Genomic DNA, 15,597 nt, shown 5'->3' with positions numbered 1-15,597 from the left:
GAAGAATAAAACAACGCTAAGGTTCGTCCCTCCTCCTTTTTGCTTCATTACCCTTGTATTTTTTACGATGTTTACGTCTTTCTTTTGCGCTCTGTTATAATTTTAATAGCTCCACTAAACGGCACTTTTGCAATTCGGCCTAGTAGACATGCAGTTTATCTATTGAGATGCTCACCAACACACATATTGCAACTACAAATTCGCGTCGGAAATATACTGCACATTACACGCGTTCACTGTCTTTCAGCCTCTTCAAGAGATAACTAGTCCCCGCTGTTTAACACTTTACTTTCCAGATAAGCATCTGTTTTTATCAAGGGGAAAATTGTTGATTTCCCTGTGGATTCCGATATTCTCTTCTTCATTCGTTTGCGTTGTGCCGTTGATCCGGGTCAACCCCATCTTGTTGTCTGAGATTCTCCACAATGCCGCCCACACTAAATACAAGGCGGCGAAATCTTCTAAATCAGATCAAAATCACGAATAATAGAATTTACGACAGCATACCCGAGGGAAAACGCCGACGGGCAGCCTCGACACGCGAACCTGAGCGAGTATTTCGATCTTCTCGGAGTTCTGGAAAACCCATTGAGGTCAAGGCTCTACCGCGCCGAAAAACACAGTCTGCTCCTACCGTTGTACCCCAGAATGGTACTACTTTGCGGCGAATCGGGAGGCCGCGCTTGTTTTCTGTGACGGTGCTTGAAAAGAACCCAGATCGCTATATTCTCAAAATCAAGTACAACAGACGGAATCGCATGGCCCGTCGACTCTTGGGGACTAAAAACCAACCGAAACCAGAACCCGAAAAAGCATCGTATGCTCCGAGCATCCAAACTAGCAAGAGGAAACGTGGCCGCCCTCCTATCACTAAACCTCCTCCAGTGTTGGAGGACATTGCACCTGAACAACCAGACTTGGATGTGCTTGAAACAAGCATAGATCTGGAGCTTCCATATAAAGGTGTTCTTCCATTTCCTGACTGCACAATCAATCTGACAGATCCCACTCCGTTGGATAGAGAAATGTTTGCCCGGTTCCAACTAGAAGGTGAAAGAAGAAAACGCGAACAAGAAGATGCTATTCTCCAACTACGAGATGATGACACAGAACAGAAAGAGTCGAACAATTCGACGCCTATGCCTCAACTGTATTACTACCAGAAGTCACGGATCGAAAAAATTCAGTTTCGCGAGTTCGTAATAGATACGTGGTACTCGTCACCATACCCCGAGGAATATTCACAAAGCCAGATCTTGTATATTTGTGAACATTGCTTGAAGTACATGAAATCGCCCATGTCCTATGACAGACACCAGCTAAAAATTTGCACAATCGCAAACAATCATCCACCAGGAGTGGAAATTTATCGCGACTCAGAGGCGAAAATCGCCATATGGGAGGTCGATGGTCGGAAGAACATTGAGTATTGCCAGAACCTTTGCCTTTTGGCTAAGCTCTTTTTGAATTCGAAAACGCTATACTACGATGTTGAACCTTTTCTCTTCTATATTCTTACAGAGATCGACGATCATGACCCGCTGATATATCATTTTGTGGGATATTTCTCTAAAGAAAAATTGAATAATTCGGATTATAATGTCAGTTGCATCGTTACTCTTCCAATCTACCAACGGAAAGGTTATGGCAGCCTATTGATAGATTTTAGCTACATGCTTTCCCGCAGCGAGTTCAAATTTGGAACTCCAGAAAAGCCTCTCAGTGACTTGGGACTTCTCAGTTATAGGGCATACTGGAAAGTTACTATAGCATATGTTCTAAGAGATCTTCATAACAAGTATTTGTCACAGAGCAATGACAGTAATATCATGCTATCGATTGAGATTTTGTCCAAACTTACAGGAATGAAACCGTCTGATGTTGTCGTTGGGCTTGAACAATTGAATGCTCTCGTAAAAAGTGTCGAAACTGGAGGATACGCGATTGTCATCAATTTGCCAGTGATTGACAAAGTCATTGCAAAACAAGAAAAGAAAGGCTATATCAAGCTCAAGCAACAAAATCTTCAATGGAAGCCATTAATTTATGGCCCATCTGGAGGAATTAACTCCGCACCAGCATATTTAGCTCTGGCGGGGAATACCGGCGCTGCCTCGCAAGCGTCGCAACCTATAGCAATAAGCAATAGCATTTCCATGATTTCAGAATTTTTGAAAGACGATATCAATAATCCTTACACATACGAAGAAGAAGCATACAAAGAAATCGATCTGCTCACATCTGGGGAAATCAAAGACAATCTCAGAAGGTGGCGAACTAAAGATGGAGAGTGGGATACGAATAGCTTGGTTGTGTGCCATCCTGATTTTGCAAATGGGATACCGATGGTAAGGAGTTACACTAATGCAAGTAATGATCCGAAAATCATGGACGAGTTTCAGGAGCAAGTTTCAGAGGGGGAATCAGAGTTGGGAATTGATGAAATTATTGATGATGAACAACCATCGTATGATGAATCTGCGGATCTTGAAGAGGAGGCATCAGATGAAGCTATTTTTGAGGACACCCAAAATGGTGGAGATGAAGATAACGCGGATGAGGATGATGCAGATGAGGATGATGCAAATGAGGATGATGCAAATGAGGATGATGCAGATGAGGATGATTCAGATGAAGATGACGCTGATGAAGATGACGCAGATGACGCAGATGAAGTTGATGCGGATGAAGATGATGCAGATGAAGAACTTAGTAACAGTAATCAAAGAGGAAAAGGTGATTTCAATAATGAAAGAGACAATGGTTTACAGACATACGAGACATATTTGGAAATTGGGCCGACTAAAGGACAAGAAACTTCAGATCTGGAAGAAGAGGTCGTTCAACGACGCTTTCGAAGAAAAAAACAACAGCCTAGTCTAACTAGAAAATCTAGGCGGCTTCGAAGCAGCAACGTTGTCTCCAATGGCGATAATTTAGGAAGGCGTCTCCGAACCAGGAGGAACTTGGGTAATTAATTGTATTATAGCTACTTATACGACCTACAGACATGAATGAATTACGTTCTAAATTATAGACGGAATAAATTGCACGAATTTTCGTAAACCAAATCAATGAAGTTTTGGATCTCTTGGATGTCCTTCAAGTCATATAAGTGTACCATGACTTCGGCCACACTTCCAACAAAAACTGGCTCGTTTCTAGATTTCATCAAAGGATATGCAAATTCGCCAACCAAGCCATTTGGGTTTTCCCCCAAGTTTTCTAGCTTCTCCTGTACAAGTGACATATGCTTGTGGAAGTTTTCCTTTTTGATCGACGGGAACGGCAACATATCATCCAATTTGATCTGTTGCAGCTTTTGTTTTTGCTGTTTCTGGCCCTTTTTTGGTTCTACCAGCTGTGATTGTTCTTCGTCTTTATCCTTGTAAGGAACGGTTATTTCAGGGTAGTACAAGTTCGGGTATGGCGAAAGGAAAGGGTAGCTTGCATGGCTCTTTCTGATCTCACACCATGGAGCATCAGTTTCAATGAGAAGTTTGTCCTTGGGGATTAATTTAGCCACCTCTAAGTTTTCTGGGCTTTTGAGCGAACAACCATTGACTCCAACATAGAAACCAAGCTTCAAGATCTCGGAAAGTTCGTCCGCAGATCCTGTGAACGAGTGCACCACGCCATTTCCTCTCTCGATATCTCCCGATTCAATGAAGGGCTTGATGATCTCCACAAAGTCAGCACAAGCGCTACGCATGTGTAAAAACAACGGTAAACGCAAATGTTTGAGCGACGCAACCACTTGTAACTGAGCACGGAACATTTCTTTCTGCTGCAGAACAGAAGAGTAGTGCAAACGATCGTAATCCAAGCCAATTTCTCCGAATGCCTTGACTAGTCCGTCTTGAACGCCCTTCTCTGTTAAACCTTTCAAGCGGGCCAATTTCTCTTGTACGTCGGCCAAAGGCAGTTCATTTTCCAAGCCACCATAAAATTCTTGTGCCACTGAACATGGATGTACACCTACTGTAGATCCAAAAGCTCCCAAATGTTCCCGTACAAGTGTAAAATGGTCTTCACTCTCAGCAATGGACGATGCTGTGATTAGCATCTTTCTCACGTTGAAGAGCTGTGCTCGTTTGATTACCTGTTCGACATCGGGCGGATGTTTGGCCGTTGTCGAGCCGTTGTAGCATCCCTGGAACATGGCATCTGAAAAATTGACGCCAATGTCGAAGTAACGGGGCTTCCAAGCTTGGGTCGATGCCATTCTTTTGAGATGAAGCATAACGCGAATTAAGATCGCACCTTTAGTATGTACGCACCAAGACCGAGCTACTATAACAGTACTTTTTGGCTACTGTTTCGTATCATGTTGACGGTATTGGAGCGTTGATACTTTGAGATATTCTTCGACTTTACTTCCTATAAAATTAGCTTCGAAGGACAGAAGTTTATTGGGGGCTTTATCTTCCCACTACTGTATACTACAAGTGTTTCGTAGACTTTGAGTCCCCATCTCATACATTTTAATAGTGCGATACCATAGTCTCTGAGACTTATTTCTTTATCTTCCTATCATTGAAAACCCAACGGCTGTTATGAGCGTAGAAGACCAGCTTCGTCGCAAAGAGACAGAAATCAAGAGAGAAGACGAGCTACGGCGCATACTTGCATGCCATTCCAGTGACTATTTTGCCGTTCTCCAAATCAACCCATTACAAGGTGAGGATTCGCTTCCTTCGCTAGTTCGAAAGCTGTATCGCCAAAAGTCGCTTCTTCTTCATCCAGATAAAATCCAGCACGAAGATGCCCCACGAGCATTTGACTTGTTGAAGAAAGCAGAGATTGTTCTTTCGGATCCAGAAAACAAGGAACGAGGGTATTTGATCGACTTATATCGCCATGTGGCGCTGGACTCGCAAGAGGCGGATTACGATTCGCCTGCAAATGCCAGTATTCGGGCAAAAGTTCATGCGGCACTCGAACTTCATGAAAAACAACAGGAGGTGGAGAAGAATTACCAGCAGAGACAAGAAACTCAAAAACACAGCGAGATGGAATCTATGGCGAAGGAAAGAGAACGCAAAAAGGAATGGGAAAAAGCATGGGAATCACAGAGAGAGTCAAGAGTACAGCTGTGGAGAGAATTCTCCAAAGTTAGCAAAAAGAAGAAAAAGCCCAAAAAGAAGGTGCTTGTATAGAGTAGCATGAAAGAAAAGATTACATCGCAGAAGAATCACAAATATAAAGTGTCCCATAGCTAGGAAAAGGTGAAACTTTAAAGCGTTCTTTTGGAATATCTAAGTCAACGTTATAAAATAATTTTTCATTTTAGAAATGAGTCGACGTGGTTAAATACATGGCGTCTTTAACTGGCATGTCATTCAGTCATACAATGCAACGGCCGCTTATTTAGCTTCGGCAGCCAACTTTTCAGCCTTGGCGACAACGTCTTCGATACCACCAACCATGTAGAAAGCGTTTTCTGGCAAGTGGTCGTACTTACCGTCCAAAACTTCCTTGAAGGATCTGACAGTGTCCTCCAATCTGACCAATCTACCTGGGATACCAGTGAAAACCTCGGCAACAGCGAATGGTTGAGACAAGAATCTTTGGATCTTTCTGGCTCTCTCAACGGTCAACTTGTCAGCCTCAGACAATTCATCCATACCCAAAATGGCAATGATATCTTGCAAAGACTTGTAAGCTTGCAAAGTTTGTTGAACGTTAGAAGCAACATCGTAGTGCTCCTTACCAACAATAGAAGCGTCCAACAATCTAGACTTGGAGTCCAATGGGTCGACAGCTGGGTAGATACCCAATTCAGAGATACCTCTGGACAACACAGTGGTGGCATCCAAGTGGGCGAAGGTGGTGGCTGGAGCAGGGTCAGTCAAGTCATCAGCTGGAACGTAAACGGCTTGGACAGAGGTGACGGAACCCTTCTTGGTGGTGGTAATTCTCTCTTGCAAAGCACCCATATCGGTGGCCAAGGTTGGTTGGTAACCGACAGCGGATGGAATACGACCCAACAAAGCAGACACTTCAGAACCGGCCTGGGTGAATCTGAAAATGTTGTCAACGAACAACAAGACATCTTGGCCCTCTTCGTCTCTGAAGTATTCGGCAATAGTCAAACCGGTCAAAGCAACTCTAGCTCTGGCTCCTGGTGGTTCGTTCATTTGACCGAAGACCAAGGCGACCTTGGAGTCACCCTCGAAGTTGATGACACCGGTCTCTTGCATTTCACGGTACAAATCGTTACCTTCTCTGGTTCTTTCACCGACACCAGTGAAAACAGAGAAACCACCGTGGGCCTTGGCAATGTTGTTAATCAACTCTTGGATGAAAACGGTCTTACCGACACCGGCACCACCGAACAAACCAATCTTACCACCTCTGGCGTAAGGGGCCAACAAGTCGACAACCTTAATACCGGTCTCCAAAACTTCAGCAGAAGTGGATTGTTCAACAAACGATGGTGGCTCAGTGTGAATTGGGTTTCTCTTCTTGGAGTTGATTGGGCCTCTCTCGTCAATTGGCTCACCAACAACGTTGATAATTCTACCCAAGGTTTCACGACCAACAGGGACAGAGATTGGAGAACCAGTGTCAGTGACAGAGGCACCTCTAACCAAACCTTCAGTACCATCCATAGCAATGGTTCTAACGGTGTTCTCACCCAAGTGCTGGGCGACTTCCAAGACCAAGTCTTGGTCACCGTTCTTCAAGGTCAAAGCATTGTAAATAGCTGGCAAGTTACCTTCTTCGAATTGGACATCGACGACGGCACCGATAACAGCTCTAATATGTTAGTACAAGAGTTGGGTGTGGATTGGGCGAAAAAAGGTCGTGCTCAACCGGGCGCGCATGGTGGACGTTGATTGGCCAATTTCAGCAGGTAAAAACTCCACAGAAAAAAAAAGATTGTGGAGTTGGATGCTAAAAATTGGACAGCCAAATTGTCATGCTTGAATCCTCCAGGTTGACTTGTATCGGAAATTGCTCTTCTATGAAATTGTTCTGAATTGGCAAGTTCTGAGAACATTTGCCAAGATAGTAGCCTCGGCTGTCCAATTCCATATGTGGAGCAACTGAAAGTTATACCTTATGAATGTACTTCCATAGTGTTTCCACGGTGCTTGTAATAAAAGATTGATGCCACATGTCTTTCTTGACAATGCTTGAATAAGGCAGAGCCAAATCTAGGCACATATACAAAACACCGAAAAAAAGACACTGGAGGAAACCGCAGAAGCAAGAGTTCCACATTCGAATGGTTTTGTGGTCAAATGCCACCACTTGTTTAGCGGAATCAAATCCAATCACGGGCCGAGAAAAATTTTCAACCAATAATATTTGGAGAAAGCACCGGCCCTACACCAGTGTAGAAGCCCTCAATTGCAATGATCCATTGGCCATCGCTGGCACGCCTTTGCCGAATTCCGATTTGATAAAAGCTAGAATACATACCTGACTTTACCGGTGGTGGTAGCAGCAGTAGCCAAACCTCTGTTGAACATGAAGTTGCGCTTAGCAGCAGTGAAAGCGCTGCGAGAAGCAGTGTTAAACAATCTTGGAAGAACCATCGTTTGTTTAAAGAAACTGTTGATGTTTCACGTTGGACTAACAGAAAAGGAGAAAAAAAAGGTGGAAGCCACTACTGTGCGTTATATGGTTTTCGCCCAGAGGCCTGTGCGCGACTCTCCATACCGGTCGGCGAAAGTCGCACCAGGGATATTGGCCAATGAGCGTGCGAGTTGCCACTTCCGGTGCGAACACCAATATCATTGGGCGCCCACGGGTTACCCGGCAGGTATTTTTCGCGCATGTCCGGTGGGAATCCGAGCTGGAAGTGTGGATATGGGGGAACTTTGGCTTCGATGCAGGGCATGTCCCATCATGGAGTTGGTGGTGTCTATATATGTTTGACTTTCTTGCCAAGTTGCAACCGGATGGTAAATGGAAAAAGGTGGCCGTGTCTCTCATGATAGGGCGCCAGTAAATAGTGTGGATGGTGCACGGGTCTCATGGTCAATGGTGAAACTTGTAATGTACAGTTGCGTATTAGTGTTTAGTATTAATTGCGTACTTAGTATTACTTGTTAGTATTAGTGTTTTGTGTTACTAGTGTTCTGTGTTACTTACTGGTATTAGTGCTTAGTGTAAAACTAGTGATATCTATTATAGAATTGTATGAGTGATTGATAACTTGACTGTACTGCTGTTTGGCGTTTAGTATTTGGGTGCAATTGTTTTGATGCTTTGAAGGGCGCGGTGTATCAGCTATATTAGTTGCATCAGCTGAAGTGAATAGGTGCAATAATAGTGGGCTAAAGACAGTAGTGGCTGATTCAATGGATAACTGCTGATGTGTGAAAGTTATGGTGGAGCCATGAGTGAAAGCGAATCCAGTTGCATTATCGATACTATTGCAATTGTATCATCAAATGTATCAAACTGTTATATAGTTGTAACTTTATTCATTGCTAAGACCCATTCTTAGATGATTTCATCTATTCCAAATGAGATTGTGTCCCTAAGTCAGACCGTATTGTTATCGATTGATCCAACCGTGCCACTTGGCTCTTATTGCACCACCATGTCGCTAGATATTAATGCAAGTGGAATGATCCATGTTGTGCAACTATCTTCACTAAGGTATACAAACCTCAGTCTACAAACATTAGCATCGGTTGCAGAATATAATCGTAATTCATATAATTAATACTATGTCGAATACCCCACTATTGACTTTTCATCTCCGGCCATCCTCGTCATTCACATAATCCCAGATTCCTTCACTACTTATGGTGTGCAATAAATCATGTTGCTCGTGCCATTTTCCTTCCCATTCACTTTTTAAGTTATCATTTGTTGGTGGTCATCCTCTTGCCGATTTTCAGAATTGAATAATCAACATAACATTGCAACCCATGCTAATGTGCTTGACATACACTTAATAACCGAGAAACTTGCGTTTGGCACCGGCTAGAATGGCCTCCATTTCACCAAATGGTTTTTCCACTATCAAATGTGAGCCTTTCGGAAGTCGTTCTCCATGATCTCCGCACATTTTTTGGGTGCACTTGAGACAGAGTTTGATATGGTCAAACTGATTGAGCTGTCGAAGTAACGAGCTGTACTGGCTTTTCTTCTGAGGGCTTGCGCTATCTTCAATTTCCTCGTTAATTTCTGGTTTAGCTTCCAATTCCGGCAGGCGGCTTTTCTGTTGAAGTCTACTCGACTGTCGTCTTTTACTTCTAGGTTCTTCAGCCTCTTCGCTCGCTTTCCTCTTGGCCTGCAGTATGAGCTCATTCATCTGGTCCAGAAAAGGCACTTTTGCTCCAAATTCCTCTTCAGATTCCTCTTCTTTTAGGTCCTGATTGTTGTCTTGCAAAGATTGAAGTCTCTCCGCAGATCCAGATTGTGCCACAGCTGTAGCGCTATATGTCATTCCATCTTCTTGCCCCTTTTTCAAATAAGGGGACTCGGTAGGTGTGAGAAGATTACTAACTGCAATGCTAGAACTATCAGTTTTCCTGGATTTCTTATGGTACCACTTGCCAAACCGATGGAGCTTATTGTTAACATCACAATATTGGAATGAGACATAAGTACGACAAATGTCACAAAGATCATCGTCTTCATCTTCGGTGTTGGCTTTATTCTTTTTCATCGTTGACATTCTTGTTGCAGGACCCGGCGTCATCAAACCACTTTTGCTTTCAGGCACCTTTAGCACAGTTTCCAACCTATCACTCTCGAGATCGTGTACAAGACTTTTCTGCCGGTGGAGAAATTGCTCATAACTGCGAATGCATTTGCCTATGAAGTTTTTGTGGTTGTCTTCAAATGCACTGTTTGGCTGTAGGTAGTTTTCTAATATGTTTTGTACCAACATGAAATGATCAAATACATTCTCTTTCTTTATCTCCGCATAGTCTCGGATAGACCTCTCGCCAAAATCTATCCATGCGTCCATGGTGAAATTCACAGCCTCGTTAAAGTTGAGACCACTATTGAATCCCGCATGATATACTCTAGGATATGTCACAACAAACTCGTTTGGCCCTTGATCGGCATACACACAGGGAATACCTTTGGCAGAAAGTTCCGAGGGAGACATCAATGTAACCAATTGGTGTAACAAATCCGGCTGCCGTTGAAAAAGATCAGGTGCCAGCGCCTTCATGATTTTCTCGAACTCGTCAGCATATGAGCTAGGAATTCCATACCACTTTTTGACATTGCCAAAGTGACAATAATTGGCTGAAAGAGTGTAATGATCTTCAACGTGCCAGCAAAAGGTAGATAAAAGGGAGCCCACATAAATCCACGGAATGGTCATGCCTGATATGGTGCTGTTGATGAAGTTAAGTAAAGATCCTTTCGCAAAAGGAAGTCTTGTAAGATTCCACGGATGATGTATGTACTGAGAACCATCTGCATTAGAATCATAAGGGCTCTTTGGGATTTCCATTGTCGGAAAACCACTTATTTCTCCAGGCCTTAAATTGTGGATATCCGCGCCATACCTCACTTTGATTTCGGAATTTTCAGACTCTACTAAGTTCCAGAAAAGTTGTTCAATCTCATCGAGAGATAAGGGCAGACCATCTTTACTGTATCTAGAGAAGAACTCCAGTTCAAATTGCTTGCAATGTTCAACAAAGCCCCAGATGTTGAATTTAAGTTCGGGGTTTTCTTCAAAGCCATAAGCGCCAGTTCCAATCAAGCATTTTTCACAGTACCATGTTCCTTCAGGGACTTCTGCAAGAGGCGGCAGAAGACATTTGAGATGATAAGGGTTATTACAGTGGTCACACAAAAGCATCTGCGTGGGCGAGTGGTTTTTCCGGCAGACCAAGCAGCTTTCGGTATCATCTTCAGGATCGCTTTCAGGAAAGTCAAAGTTGTTGCCGTTATGAGACAAGTACTGGGCGTATGCCTTGATTTTGTCGGTAAATTCACTTTTAAGAATTGTTTCTGAGGCGGGAAGATCAAACACCAAATTTAGCTTCGTTAATTCCTCCTGAGAAATACCCATTAGATCGTTTCGGCCGGGGTAGAGCCGGCAAACTGCAAGATATAAATCATAATAATGTATCTTCTGATTGTGAGTGACAAACCAGGAGTGGACATTTCTGCGTCCGGTCATGTTGCAGAATCTGTTCAAGCCGTCGATAAAGATTTTCCTGCTTCTGGTTGTGATTCCCAAATCACTAAGCTTCTGGATTCTTGTGTGAAAGGTGAAGGACGGCGCTATGGAAAATGGTGGTTTCCATCCTTTTGGCGGCACAACCTTTACTAAACCAAACTCATTCCCTAGTTGTAGTATGTCTTCCCTCGACAAGTACTCTATGGGATTCTGAAATTCTTCTGCCGATGGTAGTAGTACAGGACAGGGCTTCAATAAAGTTTTGTCGAAAGTCATGTCGAAATTCCCCTAAGAGTTTTGAGGAACTGTATCTGTTCCTTAGTAATCGATAATGTTGTTGACGTTTCCAAAAGAAAAAAAGACCTAATACAGGTGACCCTTTATTTAGTGGAAGATGTAGATGGAGCCGCAGCTGCAGAACAGAAGAAGCAATCCCGCGATCAAATGTCGCACCACTTCAGCTGAAACTAAGTTCGAGATTAGAGACTACAAACTCGAAGGAAAAGGAAGTTCCGCTCTCAAAGAGCAAAAAGAGATTTGGAAGAATTTACACGCCAGCCAGAATTTAGTTTTTCAGGAGAAGTTCCCGAATATTGAAGATTTGTAGCGGTTGGGCAAGAACTGTCCTGCATCACAGCAAAAGACGGTAGAAAGCGAGGATGGGGAAGTAAGAGCCAGATAAAGCAGAAAGGTGGTTGAGCTGAAGAATAAAAAAAAAATAAAAAATGAATTGAAACATGAGTTGGAACCCAACAATCGGCTTCGGCTGCATCACGTTTGGGCAATTCCATCTCCGCTCGTACAGAAAACGGTATTGTCTTTAAGCTTCGCTTTCTACTTCGGTTTCTGCCTCGCATTGGATTGCACTTCTCCGTTTACGGAATGGGCAACCGAAGTTGCGTGCAGTACCAGTACTGGATCTATCATACTCCAGTAGAGTCATACTTATCACCACAACACATTTTTTTCTCTCCAGACCCACAAGATCGAAATGGCAATCAAGGAAGGTTACACATTCACAGTTTTGGGCGCAGGTGTCATGGGCTCAGCTGTGACATCGGCCATGATCAAAGCCAACGTTAAGCCTTTCCCAGGTAAGATCTACTTGTGCACCCAGGATTCAGCTTCTGTGGCCAGGTTGCGGGAATACTACCCCCAAGAATACATCCATGTTGTGGCGGACTTGGAGGAAAAGAAAAAGTGTGTTGCCGAATCGGATGTGGTACTTTTGGGCTGCAAGCCGTTCCACTATAAAGGTTTGTACGAAGAGGTGAGCTCATCTTTGAGCCACAAGCCATTGGTGATTTCTTTGTTGGCCGGTGTCACCATCTCCCAATTGACTATTTTCTCGCCTTACATTGCACGTGTCATGACAAACACTCCTGCCCAGTTCGGATGTGGAATGGCCACTGTAGCGTTTTCGCCTGAAGCACAAGAAAAATTCAAGGACGAGGTGCTTGCGCTTGCTAACACGGTTGGCAGCGCTGTGGAAATTGCGGAGAAGAACATGGATGCGGCCACTGCATTGGTGGGCTCGGGTCCTGCGTTTTGTTTGCTTATGATGGAAGCTTTGTATGATGGAGGAGTTAGAATGGGACTTCCCCACGATGTGGCGAAGCTTTCGGCCGCAAAAGTTATGGAGGGCACGGCCAAGATGGTTTTGGAAACCGGCGAACATCCTGCTGTTTTGAAAAGTAAGGTGTGTACTCCCGGTGGAACTACAATTGGGGGATTGTTGAAGATGGAGGATGCTGGTGTCAGAGGCGCCATTTCCAGGGCAGTTGAGGAGGCTGCAGTGATCTCCGCTTCGTTTTCCAAATAGATGGAAATGTACATGCAACAGTAAGACATTGAAGGTTGCCAATGACCAGAGAGAACGCTATCCGAGGAACCACGAAATAATTGCATATAGTTGGAGGAGGTAATAAATGCCAGTAACAAAGCTGTGATAACTACAAAATGTGTGGTTGGAGAATGGTAATGAAGCATGTTCGTTATCATATGGCTCACAAGGACACATTGAAGTAAAACTCAAGTTTCTACATAGTTTTAATTTAGCCTACAGTCATCATTTGATGTTCCTCCGAAAGCTTATCTTTGGCATGGTTTCTCCTTCATACGCACTACGAAGCGATTGTGTGAGTGCTGTTTCATATCTGCTCATAAGGTGATTTTCATATGCTACTTCTAGTTTCTATACAACCATTTGTCGTTACTTGAACAACTTCATCAACAGGCCCATGTCGTCGCGCGAGATCTTGATGCCTGCCTCGTCTAATTTAACTTTCAACTTCGCAACCAAATCGCACACATCTTTGTGGGCGAAAAGCTTCATCATTTCCATAAAGGATGGAGGTTTTTCTGGGTTGAATCCCTTGGTCACAATCAATTCCTGGAACTCTTGCAACAACTGGCGGATTTCTGGGTGCAGCTGGAGTTTGCTCACCAAGTCTTGTGCCTTGAGGGTATCTTCTGAAACATCATCATGGCTCGAGTTGGATGCCCGACGGACAGAAATGCAACGTTTGGCAACATTTTGAGGCGCTACCACAACCGGGTTTGCTCTGACAGAGAATGTTCTAGCAAAAGACGTGGTAAAGGCTTTACCAACAAGAGAGGCTGCAGACAAGTTTCTAGAGCAAAAAGCTCTAGCATGAACGTTTCTAGCAAGATTTCTGGCGATCATGGTTTCAAAGGGAAAAGATACAAAGCAACTCGAGAGACCAAGACTCCACTGGCAATCTTTTACTAGGACTATTTCGCAACTGTGCGCCTCGCGCATGGGTCTCGCACGACTTTCTCCAACACCTCACCATTCAGTTTGGAAAAAATCAACAATATTTCTGGATATTAACACCGAATAATCACACATCACCATGTCTCACGAAGGCCAAGAAGAATTGTTGGACTACTCTGACTCGGAAGAAATCGCCGTGCAAACTTCGACGGCTCCAGCCGAAGATGCTTCTGCTGGCAAGGAAGCTGACAAGAAAGGCTCTTATGTTGGTATCCACGCCACTGGTTTCAGAGACTTCCTTTTGAAGCCAGAGTTGTTGAGAGCCATTGGAGACTGTGGTTTTGAACATCCATCTGAAGGTTCGTATCTCTTGCCATGAACGAGCTCAAGCGACGGGACTATGAACCTCGAAACCCATGTTGCCGAACCATTAATCTTGGGGCACTTAAACGTGCTGTTAATTTCACTTTTGCGTCTTGTTCTTTATTTCTGGAAAACAGACAATCATTAGAATAGCAGCTGTTTCTCGGTGAAGCTCCTGTCGTCTTGCCTCGAATCGCGTTCATCAACTAACATTTTATAGTCCAGCAGGTGTGTATCCCACAATCTATCTTGGGTACCGATGTCTTGTGCCAAGCCAAGTCTGGTTTGGGTAAAACTGCTGTTTTTGTCTTGTCTACTTTGCAACAATTGGACCCAGTTCCAGGTGAAATTTCCACTTTGGTGATCTGTCACACCAGAGAATTGGCTTACCAGATCCGTAACGAGTACGCTCGTTTCTCCAAGTATATGCCAGACGTCAAGACTGACGTTTTCTACGGAGGAACCCCAATTGCTAGAGACTTGGAGAAGTTGAAGAACAAAGACACTTGTCCTCACATTGTCGTGGCTACTCCAGGTAGATTGCACGCGCTTGTTGCAGAAAAGGGCATTCGTTTGGGCAACGTTAAGTCGTTTGTTATTGACGAGTGTGACAAGGTCTTGGAGTCCTTGGACATGAGAAGAGATGTCCAAGACATCTTCAGAAACACCCCTCACCAGAAGCAGGTGATGATGTTTTCTGCCACCTTGTCGCAGGAAATTCGTCCAGTCTGCAAGAAGTTCATGCAAAGCCCATTGGAAATTTATGTTGACGATGAGGCCAAGTTGACTTTGCACGGTTTGCAACAATACTACCTCAAGTTGTCTGAGAAGGAAAAGAACAGAAAGTTGTCAGACTTGTTGGACTCTTTGGAATTCAACCAGGTTATTATTTTCGTCAAGTCTACCCAGAGAGCTAACGAGTTGAACAAGTTGTTGTGTGCCTGTAACTTCCCTTCCATTGCTGTCCACTCGGGCATGAAACAAGAGGAAAGAATTGCTAGATACAAGTCGTTCAAGGAATTCAACAAACGTATCTGTGTCTCGACTGATGTGTTCGGTAGAGGTATTGATATTGAAAGAATCAACTTGGCCATCAACTACGACTTGCCAAGTGAAGCTGACCAATACTTGCACAGAGTCGGTAGAGCTGGTAGATTTGGTACTAAGGGATTGGCCATTTCCTTTGTTTCCACCAAGGAGGACGAGGAAGTGTTGGAAAAGATCCAATCGAGATTCGACGTGAAGGTCACAGAGTTCCCAGAAGAAGGTATCGACCCTTCCACCTACATGAACACTTGATTCTTTTCTCGAGATAAGAAAGAGGAAGTAGCGCCATTATGCGTGTTTTTGTGTACAATTAAAAAGTTTTTTCTAATTA

At 43.8% G+C, this 15,597-nt stretch overlaps 9 protein-coding genes across 9 annotated transcripts; 5 read left to right on the top strand and 4 right to left on the bottom strand. All coding sequences in view use genetic code 12, as the record gives it.

Moving 5' to 3' along the window:
* Nucleotides 1-425: 425 nt before the first annotated feature.
* SAS3 (Sas3p) lies at nucleotides 426-2,978 on the top strand (the record flags this gene model as incomplete). Its single annotated transcript, XM_002619076.2, has 1 exon — nucleotides 426-2,978. The coding sequence occupies one exon, from the start codon at nucleotides 426-428 to the stop codon at nucleotides 2,976-2,978; it is 2,553 nt and encodes an 850-aa protein (XP_002619122.2).
* A 53-nt stretch (nucleotides 2,979-3,031) lies between these two features.
* FOB63_000282 (3'-5'-exodeoxyribonuclease) lies at nucleotides 3,032-4,243 on the bottom strand (the record flags this gene model as incomplete). The annotated part of the gene is made up of 1 exon (XM_002619075.2): nucleotides 3,032-4,243. One exon carries the CDS (start codon nucleotides 4,241-4,243, stop codon nucleotides 3,032-3,034), a length of 1,212 nt encoding a protein of 403 aa, XP_002619121.1.
* Nucleotides 4,244-4,556: 313 nt separating this feature from the next.
* FOB63_000281 (uncharacterized protein) lies at nucleotides 4,557-5,159 on the top strand (the record flags this gene model as incomplete). Its single annotated transcript, XM_002619074.2, has 1 exon — nucleotides 4,557-5,159. One exon carries the CDS (start codon nucleotides 4,557-4,559, stop codon nucleotides 5,157-5,159), a length of 603 nt encoding a protein of 200 aa, XP_002619120.2.
* Nucleotides 5,160-5,366: 207 nt separating this feature from the next.
* ATP2 (F1F0 ATP synthase subunit beta) lies at nucleotides 5,367-7,547 on the bottom strand (the record flags this gene model as incomplete). The annotated part of the gene is made up of 2 exons (XM_002619073.2): nucleotides 5,367-6,762; nucleotides 7,432-7,547. The coding sequence occupies 2 exons, from the start codon at nucleotides 7,545-7,547 to the stop codon at nucleotides 5,367-5,369; spliced, it is 1,512 nt and encodes a 503-aa protein (XP_002619119.2).
* An 85-nt stretch (nucleotides 7,548-7,632) lies between these two features.
* Nucleotides 7,633-7,890, top strand: FOB63_000279 (uncharacterized protein; the record flags this gene model as incomplete). Its single annotated transcript, XM_066102274.1, has 1 exon — nucleotides 7,633-7,890. One exon carries the CDS (start codon nucleotides 7,633-7,635, stop codon nucleotides 7,888-7,890), a length of 258 nt encoding a protein of 85 aa, XP_065958532.1.
* Nucleotides 7,891-8,917: 1,027 nt separating this feature from the next.
* FOB63_000278 (histone demethylase) lies at nucleotides 8,918-11,395 on the bottom strand (the record flags this gene model as incomplete). The annotated part of the gene is made up of 1 exon (XM_002619072.2): nucleotides 8,918-11,395. One exon carries the CDS (start codon nucleotides 11,393-11,395, stop codon nucleotides 8,918-8,920), a length of 2,478 nt encoding a protein of 825 aa, XP_002619118.2.
* A 715-nt stretch (nucleotides 11,396-12,110) lies between these two features.
* PRO3 (pyrroline-5-carboxylate reductase) lies at nucleotides 12,111-12,941 on the top strand (the record flags this gene model as incomplete). Its single annotated transcript, XM_002619071.2, has 1 exon — nucleotides 12,111-12,941. The coding sequence occupies one exon, from the start codon at nucleotides 12,111-12,113 to the stop codon at nucleotides 12,939-12,941; it is 831 nt and encodes a 276-aa protein (XP_002619117.2).
* A 390-nt stretch (nucleotides 12,942-13,331) lies between these two features.
* On the bottom strand, nucleotides 13,332-13,901 carry FOB63_000276 (uncharacterized protein; the record flags this gene model as incomplete). Its single annotated transcript, XM_002619069.2, has 1 exon — nucleotides 13,332-13,901. One exon carries the CDS (start codon nucleotides 13,899-13,901, stop codon nucleotides 13,332-13,334), a length of 570 nt encoding a protein of 189 aa, XP_002619115.2.
* Nucleotides 13,902-13,995: 94 nt separating this feature from the next.
* Nucleotides 13,996-15,518, top strand: SUB2 (ATP-dependent RNA helicase; the record flags this gene model as incomplete). Its single annotated transcript, XM_002619068.2, has 2 exons — nucleotides 13,996-14,215; nucleotides 14,440-15,518. 2 exons carry the CDS (start codon nucleotides 13,996-13,998, stop codon nucleotides 15,516-15,518), a joined length of 1,299 nt encoding a protein of 432 aa, XP_002619114.2.
* Between the last annotated feature and the right edge of the window lie 79 nt (nucleotides 15,519-15,597).

The sequence above is a fragment of the Clavispora lusitaniae genome (genome assembly GCF_014636115.1).
Source record: "Clavispora lusitaniae strain FDAARGOS_655 chromosome Unknown tig00000003_pilon, whole genome shotgun sequence".
NCBI classification, from domain to species: Eukaryota; Fungi; Ascomycota; class Pichiomycetes; order Serinales; family Metschnikowiaceae; genus Clavispora; species Clavispora lusitaniae.
Note: the sequence above shows the minus strand (reverse complement) of the source record. Positions and strands in the feature narration are given on the sequence as shown.